The 18,860-nt window shown below is 41.0% G+C and overlaps 1 protein-coding gene across 1 annotated transcript; it reads right to left on the minus strand.

Moving 5' to 3' along the window:
- Positions 1-1,918: 1,918 nt before the first annotated feature.
- On the minus strand, positions 1,919-15,926 carry LOC148865085 (proteinaceous RNase P 2-like). Its single transcript, XM_088975075.1, has 6 exons — positions 14,854-15,926; positions 13,762-13,863; positions 13,464-13,639; positions 13,059-13,179; positions 12,642-12,710; positions 1,919-2,440 (listed from the first exon to the last, which is right to left on the minus strand). The coding sequence occupies exons 1-6, from the start codon at positions 15,835-15,837 to the stop codon at positions 2,114-2,116; spliced, it is 1,779 nt and encodes a 592-aa protein (XP_088831201.1). The 5' UTR covers positions 15,838-15,926; the 3' UTR covers positions 1,919-2,113.
- Between the last annotated feature and the right edge of the window lie 2,934 nt (positions 15,927-18,860).

An 18,860-nucleotide genomic window follows, 5' to 3' on the forward strand; every position in this document is an offset into this window, starting at 1 on the left:
AGTTATAACGGCAACGTCATTGGAAATAGACAGTTTCATCGGTAAAGAATCATATTAAAGGGCGCCCAAAGAAACACCAAAAAATGGTGAGTCGTACTATTACTATTGAGACTGTGTGTTTTCCTCTCCGGCTTACAGGTCGTACTATTACTTTTACAGAATGGGAATTGTTCTGATTCTCTCCCAAATATCGGGGCGTAGTTAATTTTTCTTTATCCCAATTCCCAACAGTCACCATCTTCTTTTATGAAGTCACTCATTCTTTGATCTTCACTATAATCAGTTGAATTCACTTGCATATAAAATAGGGCATTCTCCCACCCATCTGTCTTCCCAGAATCGTATTGATCTACCTTCTTATATTTGACACTGAGACAGTTGTTAGTTGTTTTGAATCTTAAAGTGTAAGTTATACGTCCAATAACCCATAACAATTTCTATTTGCTTAGTAATTTCCCTATAATATTATTTAGATTTTCAAAATATATTGGGAAAATTAGCAAATTATCATCAAAATATCCCCACATCTGCATGACAAAACGTCCATTCATATCAAAACTACAGTCCATAGTTCAAGCATAAGCAATTCCCATTTTGACGGTCATGATGACCATTTAGTGATTTTAGATGAAAAACAAAATTACCCCAACCCTTACATGTAACATCAAGGTCTAGGGTGTGCATAAGAGTCACAAAGTTTTTTTATCAATGTTTTTGAACCGTCATTGACCCAGACGGTCAGACCGTTCAGCCCAAAAACCATCCAAGCAATCGGTTCTGTTTCACTCCTAACCTGTTGCTGGGTCAAAAAACGTTGACTTGGTCAGAAAACCATGGACCCGGATAGTCAAACCGTTGACTCATTTGACCCGGACAGCAGTTCTGACCCAGGAACTCTCTTCTTCATCCGAAAACATATGAATTTAGATCTGAGTTCATGTCTCAGATCTGAGGAAGAAGAAGAAGAGAGAGAGAAGAAGATCTGAGAACTCAAATCTCGTGTCTCAGCTGTCTCAGATCTGAGGAAGAAGAGAGAGAGAGAGAAGAAGAAGATCTGACTCGTGTCTCAGTTGTCTCAGATCTGAGGAAGAAGAGAGAGAGAGAGAAGAAGAAGAATAAAAAGATCTGAGAACTCAAATCTCAGATCTGTGTATGTTGACGCCACTTTGCTGTCGCCATTATACCACCCTCCTCTTCCTTCTTCCCTCCTTCCTTTGATTTCTCTTCTTTTTTCCTTTCTCCTTTCGTTCTTTCTTTTCTTTTTTTCTTTCTCAGCCAACATCTCCTCTCCTTTCTCAAATCTCATAACGCATATAAAATAGTTGCCCTAATATGTAAACCGTCCGAACCGTTCGACTGCTGATCCGAAAACCAGTAGCTAGAATGGTTCCATTTCCGAGTCGGTTTTTAAAACCTTGTCTTTTATACAACAAGATTTGAGAGCAACCTCAGTCTAAAGTAGACCTGTTCTCAATACAAATAAATAAAACATAAATTTGTGCCCGCTTATGACAATTTTTAATTTACCCGACCAGAAAGAAGGATAAGTTGGTATTAAATTGAATGGTCACCTGTTGGTAGGGGTGTCAATTGGACTGGATTTGGTCCAATCCTCCAGTCCAATGTGAATCCATTTATAAATTGACCCAGTCCAATCCAATCTGACGAATGTTTTAGACCAATTTAAACCCAGTCCATTGACACGTAGTCTTATATCAATAGATCAGATATTGGCTTAATCCAACCCAATCCAATATAAATTTATTACAGACAGATCAGGTTCAATCCAATCTAATAAATATTTTGGACCTTGGTCCAATCGAATGTCTTGTTGGTCCGTCCAGTCCGTCAAAATCGGTCCATTGACATTCTTACCTGTTGGTTATTGCAAATGAAATGAACTGGCATTTTAAACATGTAATGCAACTGTAATTTTGTAAAATTAAGCTCACTGTCCCCGTAACAGAGAGAGGCTTCCATGTATAGTATAGACCGACAAGTTAAAATAATCAATTTTTCTTTTATCTTGATGGGCAACCACAAGTCACGGAAGGCAAATAAATAGGCACAACAAAATATGCAGAGGAAAGGTTTATAATCTCATCTAGTGAGGTTAGGGATTTTTCTCTGGAGATGGGGATCTTTCTTTTCGTTTACCTGTCATGGCCGTCATTTTGTTATCAGAAAGCTGGAATTGTGTTGGATCACTTTGTAAACCATTCACAGTTATAATATTTTTTAATTCACACAACTTGGAAGTCTGCTGATCGTTAGAGTCTTGGGTCTGCTTAATTTTAGGAACCACCGAGTTTGTTAATCCTCCATCAGAGCATTCACAAGATCTAGACCTAGTGATGCAAAGCCAAGTCCTTGATGATTCATCGCTGCATTCGCCTTTTTCACCTTCAATAGGCACATGCCATGATCCTTCTTCAGATTCCTGAAAGCGCAGAACAGGGCAAAGATTATTTCAAAGATCTACAAGAATATATATATATATATATATATATATATACATACAAGTGATTAACCGACAGGCTTCGTTTTAATCAATCAAAAGGATTAAAAAACATAAGGTCCTAGTGTGATCAAACGCAAGGACAGCATCATACTTTCACCAGCAAGCATTACTCACAGAAAGGGAAAAGTACAACCAGTGACAAAACTAAGCCCCACAGCCATGCAATGACCAATAGAAATAGAATTACATATGGACCCTGCCTATAACTTATTATAACTTAATCCAATGCTCTTATGCCAAAGGAAAAACTAACTGATTACATTAAATTAATGGATATGATCTAGAGTTCCTTGTGTAGTGTAGCCACGAGAAATTTGATCCCAAACCCTAGTGGAAGAACAAGACATGTTCAAGGCATTCCTACAACAAGCTTGCTTACCTTACAGTTTGGAATGCTCATGCTTGATGAATGATGACATCGTCAAAATGAATACCTTGGTATTCCCAAAAAATCCCATTTTCCTTGTTTAGAAAAGACAGGATTGAATGATAGCACCAGAAAAGGCAATTACTCACAAAGGCACAAGTCCAAAGCAAGTAAATAATATGTATTTTCAGCACAGATCCCCTTTGTTGTAATAAACCAATAACCATTGCCAAAATGTTTAAAAAAAATGTTTACTTGGTTCTCATTACAAAGGATAACACCTTGGAGCCTAAGATAGAGGGCATGAATTGAAGTGACTAACTGCTACTATGAAAAGAAAGCCCCTTTCATATGGAACAGGGAAAGATAATTAGACTTTATCATCAGTAAGGTGGTATCATTTAACCATGTCTGAGTTGAAATCAATCTAGTCAAAATGTCAAATTGCATCTAGAACCGGGTCGCGTAGATTCTAATTTAGAGCCAGAAGAGAGTCTTGGATCCCATTGTATATCCTTCATAATTGAGGACAATATGCAATAGTAGATGATGGAGGGGTAAATGCAAGCCTAGAAAAAATTAGGATTTAGTAAAAAGTTAAGTTTAGGAGATTTATCCAATGAATAATCTCAATTGAGGAAGATTGTTTGAACATGTTGCCCAAGATATGTGCTTACCACCACAGGAAAATTTTATAGGATAAGACTAGAAGATTATTGGGCTTGGACAAACAAGAAACAACATATCAACATATCTTAGGGCCACAGTCAATCACTGAGCTCACAATAATTGGGGTGGTACATTGGGTGATTTACCTGCAAGAAATTCAAGGGTATCCCCATGGAATCCATTATCTGGGACAGGCAAGTAGTGGCTAGTTTTTCCCATGTCAACCATCACCTACAACAGAAATGGTAACTGCCAGAATCAGGAAGATTAAACCTCAATTTTGATAACGGTCCTTGAGCAATCTGAGACCCATGGGTGAAGGATTAGGAGGAGGCTTTAGAGACAACACTGGAACTTCAATAAAAACTTTATTTTTGTGACCTTTAGAGAAAGAAATTCTCTAAGGGCATAGATCTCAAAAGATTTTTGAGGAAAAGAATTATGCATTCAATGAAGTAATCAGAAAGGTGTTAAGGTCTATTCATTCTAGGATAGGGTGTTGGATTCTTTTGCAAATATCTCACAGCAATTTTCTTTTTGACAACAATTTTTTGTTTTTATGATTTGCTCAGGTTAGTTTAGTTATCCCTGGCAGTTTTTAGTATAGTGCCTCACTATACATGCTAAACTTGTAATGTTTACAGCAGTGAATTGTATACGATACCATGCCATTCTCCTAAAAAAATGGATTCTTTATTTGCACATGGGCTAAGAGTTGCATTTTATTGCATCTAGTTGGTAAAGAAAACAGTTTTAGAAGGAGATCTTACAAATTGTGATCAGATAGATCAGCATTAAATTGACTAGTCATTTGAGGGCCAGACTGACTGCACCACTAATAGCCAATCAATATCCATTGATGCAAGCACCTAAACAACTAGGTCGACTAATCAGTTATCGGCTAGTCAACTTGGTAAACCACAAAGTCATTTTAAAGCCTATTTGTTAGTTTGTATTTTTATTATTTAAAAGAAGAAAGAATATGATGGTATTTTGTTAAACTCGTATTGTTGCTTTAAATATTTGTGATAGATCATAATTGGATGATGGTATAGAAAAAGAAAACATAAAATAAGGCAGTGAAGAAGTTCCTTTAAGTTTTCGTCCAATCAGTAGTGTGTTGGTACAGAATTGCCACAGGGCACGTTGAACAATCAAAGTTGCTCTCTTTCTTTTTTCTTTTTTTTTTTGATCAATAACATCAAATACTTTTGAGAAGAAAGTGGTAAGTATAGATGGTTCAAAAACAGTTTAAGATTCATGAGAGATAACTCTTATCTCTCCAGTCTCCCCCAAGAAACCCCAATTCCATTACAATTGTGCCCAAAACAACGAGTCTCTCTCCACCCCTTGGTTAGCTAATGTATCAGCTATAGCATTTCCACTCCACTTAACCCACCCTATCCTTACTTCCATATCTCTAGCTAGCCACCTGAATTTCTTCCTATCATTACTATACATCCACATTTTCATTCCCTCATCCTGTAGCCAGTTGATCACCAGTTTTGAGTCTCCGTCAACACTTAATTTGCTGATGCAAATTGTTTTTGCCCTTTGTATGCCTTCAATTACAGACATGACTTCTGCTCTCAATGAATCTCCTTCCGCAGCCGGCCCAGAATATAGTGCAATAATTTTTCCCTCCTCGTCTCTAAATACACCTTCAATGCCAGAAGGTCCTGGATTTCCTAAGCTACTATCATCAAAATTTAGTTTAATAAATCCTCTATCTGGTGGGCTCCAGTGATGAGCTGTGACAGCCTTATGAGCAGATGAATCTGCCACTGCCCTCCAGTTCCTCAGTAAATCATTTGCTGAAACACAAGAGAAGTCTTTCAGGGACTTCAACCAATGCACCACTTTTATTTTAACAGCTTCAAGTACTTCTTTGCTTCTTGCTTTATCCATTAAAGTTCTTGAGTTCCACTCCTCCCAAATCGTCCAAAGGGTAGCAGCACTTAAACATCTCCACATAATTCTTCCATTCTTTTTTGGCCAAGAGAAAGTAGTTGCATCAAACATGCCTTGTACATTCACAGGAGGATTCCACCTGCACCCAAACAAAGAGAAGCACCATTCCCAAACAGTAGTAAAGGAACATGAAACAAACAAGTGATATAAACTCTCACTATCAGCCTTACATAACACACACCAGTGAGGGTATAAATATCAACTAGGCTACTTTCTTTGAAGTAGATCAAGGGTGTTAATATTTCCATGTACAACTTCCCAACAAAAAGCAGCAATCCTTGGTGGGATAGGTTTGCATCACACCTCTTTCACAGGAAAAGATGGCAAAATACTGGGGGAGGACTGTAACAAAGTTTTGAGGAAGTACAAGAAAAATAGCAAGAGGTAGTACGGGTCCAAATTTGGCTATCAGGTAAAGATGGCACAAGGAACACTCCCTCCAACAATTGCATCAGGTTAATTACACTCTGGAGCTCTGAATTTCTGATACCCCTTCAGGGACCCAAATACCAATCAACCCCATTGTTTAAAGATGATTGAACAAAGAACTTGGCCATTGGCTCATTTTGAAAGCTTGAAAGGGCATAAAGCGAAGGAAATTGATCCTTTAGGGGGGAGGTACCTACCCAAACATGTTCCCAAAATTTTATACCATTACCACTTGTGATAATGGCAATTGGCCAATCAAGTACCTAGGGTTAGGGGTGGCCAAGAACCAAGCTTTTCATGAGCTACTAGAGCTCAGCTCAATAAAAGCTCAATTCGGCTTGGTCTAAATCAAGCTTTGAACCGAGCTCGAGCCCAATAAAGCTTGGCTCGCAAGCCTAATCGAGCTTTTACATACATACATGTATGTGTGTGTGTGTGTCTATCTATCCATCTATAATTTTTTATATGTATATTTTTTATTTTTATAAAAAGTTTGGCTTACAATCGAGCTCAAGCCAAGCCAAGCTCAAACTTACGAGCTTTTGACTTGAGCTGAATTAAAGCTCAAATCTCTAGCTCAAATCAAGCTCAAGCATGATAGTTTATTGGTGAGTTGAGCTCGAGCTCGAGCCAGATAGTAGGCTCGACTCGGCTCGAATCCACCCCTACCTAGGGTTACCCCTTGGTGACAACCCCAAATCTTTGAATATTTGGAATCCAATGGTGGAAAGGTTTGATAAGAGCTTAGCTGGGTACAGGAACTATATTTCATTAGGTGGGAGGATAACACTAATCAAATCTACCTAGCTAACCTTCCTACCTATTTTATGTCAGTTTTTAGGATGTCCCAAGCTGTTCTGAGAAAGCCTGAAAAGATCATTAGAGACTTTTTGTGGGAACCCGGGGAAGGTAAGAAAGATCACTTGATTAGGTGGGAAAAGGTGTCATACTTGAAGGTAGAAGGAGGGTTGGAGATTGGAAATATTAGTGAAAAATTGGGCATTATTGAGTAGGCTTTGGAGGTTCCCAAGGGAGAGTGATAGACTTTGGCACAAAGTGGTAGCAAGTACTCATGGGCTATCAAACAATGGTTGGTGATGAGGGCAGATTTGGCTCTCCAATGAAATTGTGACACGTGGCACCTCGTGACAACTAGGAAAACACCCAGCCAACAAACTTACGAAGTTGGTGACCCACCCGGGCACCAGCGCGACCTGACCCGCGCCTGTGCGACTTGCGCGCGGCACACGCGACCTGCGCGGCACACGTGCACGAACTACGCGAACTGCGCGTGGCCTAGCGCACGGCCTGCACTGCGCACGGCCTGCACGACCTGGCTGACCTGGACCAGCCTAGCGCATGATCCGGCCAAGCCGCCCACCGACGAACCTGGCCTAGACATTGACCCGCCGACCCGCCGACCTGGCCTAGACACTGACCCGCTTACTGATGCAGGCGCCCCCTAACAACCCGACCTAGGCGCCGACCTGGCTACCTGACACAAGCGCCAGCCTGACGACCTCGAGGAGTTCACCACCGTACCCCGGTTCTGACAGGATGCGACGAGTCTTACCGTTTGGAGGCTTTTCACCCACCTAACCCGCGAGGACTCCGGTATATAAAGACCTCACCCCCCAAAGGGGAAGGGGAGGAAAAAAGGGAAGTAACCCTTGCTCTCTAGCTCTCTCATATTATCTTCAAAGCTCTCTACAATAAGAGTGCTAACTTAAGCGTCGGAGAGCCCCCGCCGGGAAAATACCCCCAGGACCTCTGATTCAGTTCTCGCAGATCCTTCAGCTCCCGCCACCTACAAAGAGGAGGAAAAGATGAAGTTCTTGGAGGTCCCTCAGCTCTCGCCACCTACAAAGAGGAGGAAAAGATGGAGTTCTCGCAGGTCCCTCAGATCCCGCCACCTACAAAGGGGAGGAAAAGATGAAGTTCTCGCAAGTCCCTCAGCTCCCGCAGCCTACAAAGGAAAGAAGATCACCTCATGCTGAGGGCAGCCGGATTGCGCCGCACTAGGGAGCTCCAGCATTCTCTAAGTCACCGGCCGCCAAGTAGGAAGTTCGCGACCAGGCAGTTCGCCACCAGGCAGTTCGCCACCGAGCAGCTCGCCACCAGGCAGTTCGCCCCCAGGTAGTTCTCCACCAAGCAGTTCGCCAGTAGGCAGTTCACCACCAAGTAGCTCATCACTAAGGCACGCCACCACCGGGTCAAATAACGAGGTACTTAGCCAAAAAATTTTACATCACAAAACATTGGTACATGGCCTAAAACGGTTACATCAATTGCCGTCGTCTGTGGGAACACGCTACAAAAAGCTAAGTTCTCATCCTACAAAAGCTAAGTTCTCATCTTGCCAAAGCTAAGTCCTCACTGTTTAGAAATTGAAGCTATCGCTTTATAGTTTACATTTTTTATGAACTCAGAGACTATGCAGGGAACTAACGGACTAAGTAGCTCTACCAACCTTACTTTCAATTCAGATAATGCCACATCAGTCCTCTCCGCAAGGTCCCCCCTACAAAGATGAGCTCTTCGTGGCTTCCGCGGGAGTTGGCGGCCAACTGACTACATAGGCGCCCTTACCGGTCGAGCCTTCCAAGGCTCCTGTGTGAGCTGGCAACCTAAAGTTAGTAGTGCTGCCCCCGAAGGTCGAGCCCCTAGTAGCTTCTTGTAGGAGTAGGTGACCAGCATTACGAAGCTGATGCAGGGCAAGCCTACGGGCCACATTACTACCTAAGACCCGGTCGCCTCTCCGGCACGGGCAAAGTCAGAAAAGAGTAGACCACTAGTCACTCCAAAGCCTATGGGCCACATTACTACTTATGACCCGGTCGCCTCTCCGGCACGGGCAAAGTTAGAAAAGAGTAGACCACTGGTCACTCCCAAAGCCTACGGGCCACATTATTACTTAAAGACTCGGTCGCCTCTCCGGCACGGGCAAAGTTAGAAAAGAGTAGACCACTGGTCGCTCCCAAAGCCTACGGGCCACATTACTACTAAAGACCCGGTCGCCTCTCCGGCACGGGCAAAAGTCAAAGAAGAGTAGACTACGAGTCGCTCCCAAAGCCTACCGGCCACACTAGTAATTGGATCAACACTTACTAGCTCATCGACTTACGGGCCAAAAGAAATCTACTCCCACCGCTGAGTTACTATCAGCTCGGGAGTGGGGGGCTATTGATGAGGGCAAATTTGGCCCTCCAGTGAAATTGTGACACGTGGCACCTCATGACAACTAGGAAAACACCCAGCCAACAAACTTACGAAGTTGGTGACCCACCCGGCCACCAGTCTGGCCGGCCTGGCGCGACCTGCGCACGGCCTACACTGCGCACGGCCTGCGCAAACTGTGCACGGCCTACACGAGCTGCGTGCGGCCTGGCCGACCTGGACCAGCCTAGCGCATGATCCGGCCAAGCCGCCCATAAGGCGCCCACCGACGAACCTGGCCTAGACACTGACCCGCCAACTGACATGGGCGCCGACCTGACGACCTGGCCTAGACACTGACCCGCCGACTGACATAGGCGCCCCCTGACGACCCGGCCCAGGCGCCGACCTGGCCGCCTGACACAAGCGCCAGCCTAACGACCTCGAGGAATTCACCACCGTACCCTGATTCTGACAGGATGCGACGAGTCTTACCATTTGGAGGCTTTTCACCCACCTAACCCGCGAAGACTCTGGTATATAAGGACCTCACCCCCCAAAGGGGAGGGGGAGGAAAAAAGGGAAGTAACCCCTGCTCTCTAGCTCTCTCATATTATCTTCAAAGCTCTCTACAATAAGAGTGCTAACTTAAGCGTCGGAGAGCCCCCGCCGGGAAAATACCCCCGGGACCTCTGATTCAGTTCTCGCAGATCCTTCAGCTCTCGCCGCCTACAAAGAGGAGGAAAAGATGGAGTTCTCGGAGGTCCCTCAGCTCCCGCCACCTACAAAGAGGAGGAAAAGATGGAGTTCTCACAGGTCCCTCAGCTCCCACCACCTACAAAGAGGAGGAAAAGATGAAGTTCTCGCAGGTCCCTTAGCACCCACATCCTACAAAGGATAGAAGACCACCTCATGCTGAGGGCAGTCAGATTGCGCCGCACCAGGGAGCTCCAGCATTCTCTAAGTCACCGTCCGCCTAGTAGGCAGTTCGCCACCGAGCAATTTGCCACCAGGCAGTTCGCCACCAAGCAATTCGCCACCAGGCAGTTCGCCACCAGGCAATTCGCCACCAGGCAGTTCGCCACCGAGTAGCTCGCCATCGGGCAGTTCGCCACCAGGCAGTTCGCCACCAAGCAGTTCACCACCAGGCAGTTCTCCACCGGGCAGTTCGCCAGTAGGCAGTTCACCACCAAGTAGCTCATCACTAAGGCACACCACCACCGGGTCAAATAACGAGGTACTTAGCCAAAAAATTTTACATCACAAAACATTGGTACGTGGCCGAAAACGGTTACATCAGTTGGGATGTTGGTTGTCTTCATAAAGCTACCCTGGCTACTCCTTGGAAAGCCATCCATGATTGTCTTCCTATTTTCCTCTGCCACATCAGGTATGACTTGGTCTCAGGTCAAAAGATTAGGTTTTGGGAAGACATTTGGATCACGGAAACCCCTTTAATGAAGGTCTTCCCTTCTCTTTATGCTATTTCCAATTTTAAAGGCAGACAGGTAGCTGGTTTCCTTTGTTCATCTTCCTCTCCTTTTGAACTAAACTAGAACTTGGGTTTCATTAAGAACCTTAGAGAGTCTGAAATTTCCCTTGTTTCTACTTTGCTCTTTTTGCTGAATCATGTGGTTCTTGGGGATGGGTGCATGGACAACAGGGTCTAGACCCTTAATTCAGCTAGGACTTTCACCTATAAATCCTTTTTTAATTCCCTTGTAGTTTCCTCACCTTCCCTTTCTCTTTCTTTCCCTGTTAGGGAAATTTGGTGTCAGCCCATCGCCCCTAGAATTAGTGCCTTCTGTTGGGAAATGTTTCATGGTTGCATTAATACTTGTGATAAGCTTCAAAGAAAAAGGCCAAACTGGTGCTTGTCCCCCAACTGGTACAGCTTGTGCAAGGTTAACGGTGAGAGTGCAGTTAAACTTCTAATCTTCTGTCCTTTTGTTGGCTTTATCTGGGAGTGATTTGCTTCACTTTTTGGTTGCAGGTGGCTCTCTCTTGATAGCTTGGGAGGGCTGCTTAGCCCTTCTGTTTGTATCTGTTCTACTAAAAGAGGTAGACTGATGTGACAATGCACGAGGACAGCAGTTATTTGGACAGTCTGGGAAGAAAGAAACTCTAGAATTTTAAGGGAAAAGGAGAGGACCAAGGAAGCATTGGTTGAGGTCATAACCCATGAGTGGCTCATTGGGTTAAGACCTTGAGCTTGGTCTCAGATTTTAAGATTGATGATTTCTTCAGAGCTTGGGGGCTATAGCTGCCTCATCTTCTAGAAGACAGATTGTAACAGTGGAATGGTCTCCCCTTCCTCGTAGCTGGTTGAAACTGAATTTCGATGGGACGTGGGCACTCCAGGCTCCGTTGTAATTGGAGGAGTTATCAGGGATGAGGAAGGTAATAGATATGCCTTCTTCTCGGTCCAGCTGAGCAAAGCGATGTGGCATCAACAGAATCCTTAGTTGCTGTCTTTGGGCTTGAGAAAGCCAAGGAAATGGACCTTGAAAGTCTAATTATTGAAGGTGATTCCAAAACAGTTGTGGACTGGTAAAGGAAAGGGGAAGGAGTTTCTTGGAACCTAAGGAATGACCTTGGGAGGTTCAATAGGCTCTCTAGGGATATATTGGTTCAAGTTAATTGGATTAGAAGATCGGCCAACAGTTTGGCAGATAGTTTGGCTAAACAAGGGGTACAAAGACAGCCAATGTTTTGGGCTTATCCATAATATTTGGGGGGTTTTGGACACTCAGTGTCTTTTTGTATCCTTCACAACTTCTGGTTGTACTGCCTTAATTAGTTTAATGAAATCACTTTCTGAATTATTGATAAAAAAACACTAGTTTTAACTTAGTGCTCCATTTGTTTGCAATGCAGATCCAAACCAGATGTAAAATTCGCAGCTAGTTAAGATTTACATACAGTTGTTTGTAACTATTATTTACACCCCTAACTGAAGCAAAATATACACTTTGTATTATTTACACTCATTGGCAGTGCAAATAAAATGGAGACCCTTCTACCTTCATTTTCTCTCATACAAAGTGGGGGCCCACATCATTTTACTTCCCATTTTACTCCTCCCAAACAAACAAAAGAAAGTAAAGCATGAAAGAAAAGTGAACCAGAACTTGCAGTTTGATCATTTGCACTTCCGTATATTTGGACCAATTGAGATAGGAACTGAGCCAAAAGAACTGTGGGACCCAGTGTTCTCAACCACACAAAAGATTGTTTTCAACACTCTACCAAATACCACCATAGTAGGTTACAAAGAAGAAACCTTGCATGCTACTTTTTTTTTTATCAGCAACCTTGTGTGCTGCTTGTCTAAGTTGGAAATCAGAAAGGTAACAATTCTCATTTTAGAGTAAACCTCTCCATTAGTTCTAAGGACCACAGTGTTGGTAAGGATTCAAGAAACCAATATAACCATGTTGCATTCAATTGAAGTAGCTAAAGAGAACTGATATATTATCAGAATTAACTTCGGTAAATAAAACAGGAGGAACTAGATTAAAAAATCACCTGAATGACTAAAGAGTAAGAAGGTGGCATTTGAAGTCTTGGATTACATTTCACAAATGTATATCGAACCTGCATGATGGATAGAGCCAAGATTTTCAGTAAGCAAAATGTTGAAAAGGGAAGCTTATTGGTATTGTAAATAAATGAAGGCTGAAGAAGCCTCATCAGATGAATATAAAATAAACAGAAAATGAAGAAAATCCAAATTGAGAACAATTCATTAAATCTCTCGTCATTTATGCAAACCGACTATTCAGCATGTCTTTTAACCATAACCACTATGATAGGTTGTGATGATGAAAAGAGAAATACTTGTAAAAAATGTAGCTGAGAGGGGAGAATTATAGACACAGATAACTGAACTAATGAAAAGGCAGCAATTGAGTCAAAGATGAATATTTTTTATGTGATGCATACTTGATGTCGCTCTTTCCACTTGAGAAAGAAGTGGCTTCCTAAAAGTTCAAAAATATGATCTCGCATTTCATCATTCGTCACAAGCAAACATTTGAGTTTTACAGCTGCATAGAGCCAATACCTGAATCACAGACAGAATTAATCATACTTCAAAATTCAATAGAAATAGCAAAAACATTGTTCAACATGTAAAATGCAAAAGATATTGCATTCAGGTTATGAATACAATGAGTTCCTGTACGCTTGATAAGGATGTCCAAACAACACAATTAGGTTAATGGGATATCAGTGCCAGAGGTATGTCATTCAAATATTTTGAACTTTTAGAAGCATTGATGAAGTAAATAGATTTATGTAGCTCAAAAATCAAAATGAAAACTTCAAGTATAGTGCAGAGATCCTTACCAATCGTCATTAGAACCATGTGGCGTTGTGTACAATGCATCATGAGCTTTCCACTCATCAAGCAGCTTCTTATTCAATGGATTTTCTGCAAGGACCCGATAACGTTTGTTGTGTAGGATAACAAGTGGCCATTTCTGTTGGCTTCTTTCATACAAGTCTTCCACAACAGCATCAAGCTGCTCCATTGCAATTTTGATAATATCAACATAAGTTGTTCAAATTTATCATTTTACACTTTGATTAGTCAAAATCAAATAAACAAATAGAGAAAACAAACCACCAACTTGGGATGTACAACCTGAGGAAGGCTAAATCCACCATCTGCAAAGTTTTGTTGATAAAGTCCAACATTTGCTCCATCCACTATAGCTTCATATGTAGCATGTTTCTCAAGCCACTCCTAAGGAAACAACAACTGCAACAGCATTAGTCATTTAGTCCATACTTAGCGAGAGTGACATTCTGATTGTTAAAATTTCAAATTGCTGTCATGTTTTTGAACCTCAAAGGTACCGGCATATTCATTGTTCCTTCACCCTAATTCAATAATATGACACACACGAATCATCATCGTCATCCACGCATTATCCCAACTATATGGGGTCAGCTAATGGCACACATGAATACATGTTTCAAATTTCTTTCTATAACAGTCTAAGCAACCACTATACATGCCTAGACAAATCACCTTAAGATTAGCACATATTAAGTATTCTCATAAACTGAGTTCCACTTATGGACTGAGAGTCAGAGAATCTCAGAACCTTACCAAAGTCAACCTATTTATTTAAAAATTTAGAAAACTCAGTTAAGAGTTGCAGTTGCGAGAAATACTTTTAAGTTTAAGTGTTTAACAGACAAAAGGATCAAAATAATTGCATTAATCAGTCATCTAGAGTTACTTTATTAAGACAAAGTTTGACAAACTGCTTTTGAACTGTTTTGGATCAATAATTCTTGAAACGTGTAGATGGCTTATATTGAACACTGCCATATCAAGCAGGGATAAAGTGTCATCACTCATCAGGCTAGAAGCCGGCCAAAACTAAATGGGACATATCAGCTTACAGTGAGCACTACACGTAGATAGTTGACAGTGAGCACCGTCATCAGAAACCAGGAAAAAGATTCATCAAGCTGGGAGCCAGCATAGAACTTTTTCCAAACTCTTATTAAAATGAATACGTCAGAGATGCAGCTAATGAAAACATGGAAACTTCAATATGTCCTAATAATAAATCCCTACAATTATAGAGCAAGAAAGACCATCGAGTATGTTTGTTCTTGTACCCAATTTCTGATGTTTCTACTGTCAAATAAAGTTAAGTTGTTTAAAAGAAACAAAGACGTTAAGGATAAAGAAAACAGCAAATTAAGAAAGAAAGTGCACCTGAAAACCTCTGAAGTTTGACTTTGTTTCCCTTTCCATTGCTAATGAAGCTACTGATTCTGCAAACTTCTCAGTCTCCGACTGATCAATATCTACACAAGCCAGTTGCCCGCTACAAGAGCGACAACATCCCTCTGAGCCAATATTTGATCTACAGACAACCCAATTCCCCTTACCCAACCATCCCTGTCCATGCCAACCTCCACCGTTCTTTGACGTCACCTCTTTAACACGACCCACATCCCAATTCACAGCACCAACCCCAGAAGCCAATGTACTAGAAAACCATCGCTCTATTATCTCCGCAGACGATGCATTAACGAATCTCACACAGCTTCTCAATTTATGCAAATAAGAATAAACCTTCTCTTCCTTACCAGCTTCAACGCTCACCTTCAATAGTGCAGCCAATTCCGGTTGCTCTGGATTTATTCCCATTGAAATCATATGTTCCTCTACCGAATATGCCTTCTCGACGTCTGACCGTTGACAGTAAGCAAACAATGCAGGATCATACGACCTCAGCCTTGGAGAAATTTTGTATTTTTCCATTGCCTTCACCAACTCGAAAGCGTAATCACAGTCCCCTTTAGCAGCAGCGAGCCTCGCCACAGCCGTAATCGTTGCTTCTGTTGGATTGATATTGCTGGCCAGCATGTGATCAAAGATGCGAAACCCGTATTCCAACGCAGAGGCTTCTGATGAATCTGGCATTGGTTCCAACGAAGACGACGGATCGCTGAGACAATTCGAGCAAAGGTAAAGGAGCGTGTTGAAATGGTACGCGTTGAGATGGAAATTCTCCGAGATTGCTTTCTGGTACAGTGAAAGAGCACCAGAGAGGTCCTTATTCTTCGAACAAGTGTCGAGCTGGAACCGAAACTGGCTTTCTAACGATTGTTTTCTCTTTTTGTTCTTCTTCAGGGTGGAGTTATTCGTCTGGTTTGCGACCTCCATGGCTGGATTTTGGAAACGCAGAGGCATAAACCCTAAAAAAAATTAAAACCCTAATCTAATGGAGATGATCAGATGTCAGATGATCCAAAACCCTTGAACCCCAGGTTCGCGAGTCCGGATCTCCTGCACCCGGTTCTACATTTTCAATCACTGTTTTCAAAACTGGACCGGACCGGACCGGAAACCGCTTTTCCCCAAAACCGTTGATTTTGGTCAGCAACCGCTGAACCGGTCGATTAACTGTTCGAACCGTTTGGCATCGATGTCGTTTTCTTACAAAACAGTGGACATGTAGAAGCCACATCAGAAAATTCAAAAAATAGCCTCTTATTTGGTACCATTTTTCCATAAAAAACAATGTTTTAGGCCAAATTTTGGTATTTTATCATAAAACAGCTCATTCATGTCAGTAGTGTAATGATGTGGCATTATCTTAGACGTGGGAAAATATGACCGGGTTCTACAGTATTGGTATCAAACAAAACCACTACTGTGTTCCCAAAAGACAGCCTATGTGGCAACACCACTTCCAAACAAAAAATAAGCACCGTTTTCTCACACATGCCCAACACTATTTTTTATGAGAAAACGGTATAGTGTTCCTAGTACTGATACCAAAACCTACTGAATCAATGTAAAACTCTACCACCGGTTTATATTCGTTGGTATTTGTTTTCGGTAAATACGGATTAGTGTAAAACTCCACTCTGGCACTCCCAGTCCCTATTTTTATGTGTTTGGTTTGACTGTAAGTTTTACATCAAACTCCATCGATGTATTTTTTACATTATGATAGTTTAGACTAAAAACAAACACAACCTTAGCAGTGAAGTCAACATTAAATTAATAAAAATACTTACTTGAACTCTATTTATTTTCTTTTCCTTGTCCTTTTCTTTTAAACCCTAATTGACCATAAAATATATGGTTTTCAAACCGGATTGGACTGGAAAAACTAGGAACCGGTGACCGGTTCCATTTTCCCTCAGAACCGTTGATTTTGGTCAGCAAATTGTTGAACCGATTGGTTAACCGTTCGAACTGTTCGAACAATTTTGATCGTTTTTCTTTTCTTTTTTGTTAGAGCAGGTCGGTCGTTTGGGTCAAACAGCCGAACCGTTCGAACCGATAACTGGACCCCTGACCGGTTCAATCACCATTTCGCTTTTAAAAACCATGATAAAATACCTCCGTTTTTTCATGCAAAACCAACTAAATAAGAATGATAATTTCATTGATGTAGAAAAAAATAATTATTTAAATTTTTGTTCCATTTCATTGAATTAATGTCTCTTTTCATTTTAAAGTATAAAAATTATCCACTTCTTTCCCCAATAAGCCAAGAAAAGCCAAATGAAACCATTAAATTTATATCTATCATAAAGTCTACCATTTTATGTGAATTTTGAATCCAGAAATTTGTGATGTTTTATTAGAACAATTGAGAGGACTTCAATTTAAGAGATAAAAAAAAAGAAAAATAGAAATTCAAGAGATAGAATCTTTATGAAACCTTAAATTTTGATCTATCAAAAAGAAGCATCTACCATTTTCATCTGAATATGGAATTCAACTAGAAATCTACAAAGATCTATTACAATAATCAAGTTAGAAAACTAACTGAATCATAAATTGTTCAAATAAATAAGAAAAAAAGGTAGTTAGGGAATTTAAAAACATTTAAACACTTAAATGAGAAACTTTTTGAAGTTAAATGACAAAACTCTAACAGAGGGGGTATTAGTGACAAAGTAAAGGTTAGGAGGCCTTGTTGCAAATGAAAGTTTAGGGGATAATTGTCACTAACCCCATAGTATAGGGGGCCTTTGTAATTTATCCAAAAAGAAAAAACAATGTTGAAGTCTCTCTCTCTCTCTCTCTCTCTATCTCTCTCTCTCTCTCCATTTTATCTAAGCCAAAAAAGGGTAAATTATAAAGACCCCCTATATTATGGGGTCAATGAAAATTACCCCCTAAACTTTCACTTTGCAATTTCTAGTTGGATTCAATACTCAATGAAAATGGTAGAAATTTCTTTCTAATATATATAAATTTAAGGTCACGTTTGGTTTTTCTTGGTTTATTGGAAAGAGTGGACATTTTTTATATTTTAAGATGAAGAGAGACATCCATGTCTTTGAAATGAAACAATAATTTAAATAAACTTATTTTTCTATGTCAATGAAATGATTCTTGTTATTTTAGTTGGTTTCATATGGAGAAAATGGAGGTATTTTTTGTGTCAATTAGGGTTTAAGAGAAGGGCTAGGAAAAGAAAATAAAGAAAGTTTATATGGGTATTTTAGTAATTTAATGCATTCTATCTTCTAACTCACGAATGTTCTATAGCATGGTTGTGGCTCATTTTGCTTGGTTCCAAAATGCACCAAAGAGAATGGTGTTCTTTTATGCTATGGTGCATTCTGGGCTAAGCCATGGTGTGTTCTAGAATCGAATATATCACAATATTTTCACAACACTAAGGGAGTGAAACACACCACACCCAACAGGATAGTTGTTCAACACTATGGACAAAAATGTGTGTGCTGATCCATACCACACTTTAATGGGCATTTTGCAAGGTGTGGCATGTTTTTGTCCACATCTTGTGTTTGGTCAGCAAACCGTTGACCCGGGCAATTGATTGTTTGAATCGTTCAATGGTTTTGATCGTTTTTTATTATTTTTATTTTTTATATCAAAACGGGCTGATCATTCGTTTTGAATGGTCGGACCATTCGACCTGGGAACCGGACCCCTGACTGGTTCATTCTCCGGGTCAGTTTTAAAAACCTTGACTTTTTCATGCAAACTCAAATAGCATGATATATGCAACAGTAAATATTAGATGCAAAGTATGGGATAACTCCTCATCCCATACAACAACATAGCATGGTTTAATCCACGAGATAAACCCATAGACAATAAATTGGCCTGTGATGTGGACCAATCCACGAGATAATGTGGATTAATCCATACCATGAACCAACCAAACGCCCTAAGCAATCATGGTGCAGACCAAAACTCAATATATTGTGGATGTTCCATGA

The sequence above is a fragment of the Nelumbo lutea genome, chromosome 3, assembly GCF_056320005.1.
Source record: "Nelumbo lutea isolate HS-2025 chromosome 3, American lotus-T2T, whole genome shotgun sequence".
NCBI lineage: Eukaryota > Viridiplantae > Streptophyta > Magnoliopsida > Proteales > Nelumbonaceae > Nelumbo > Nelumbo lutea.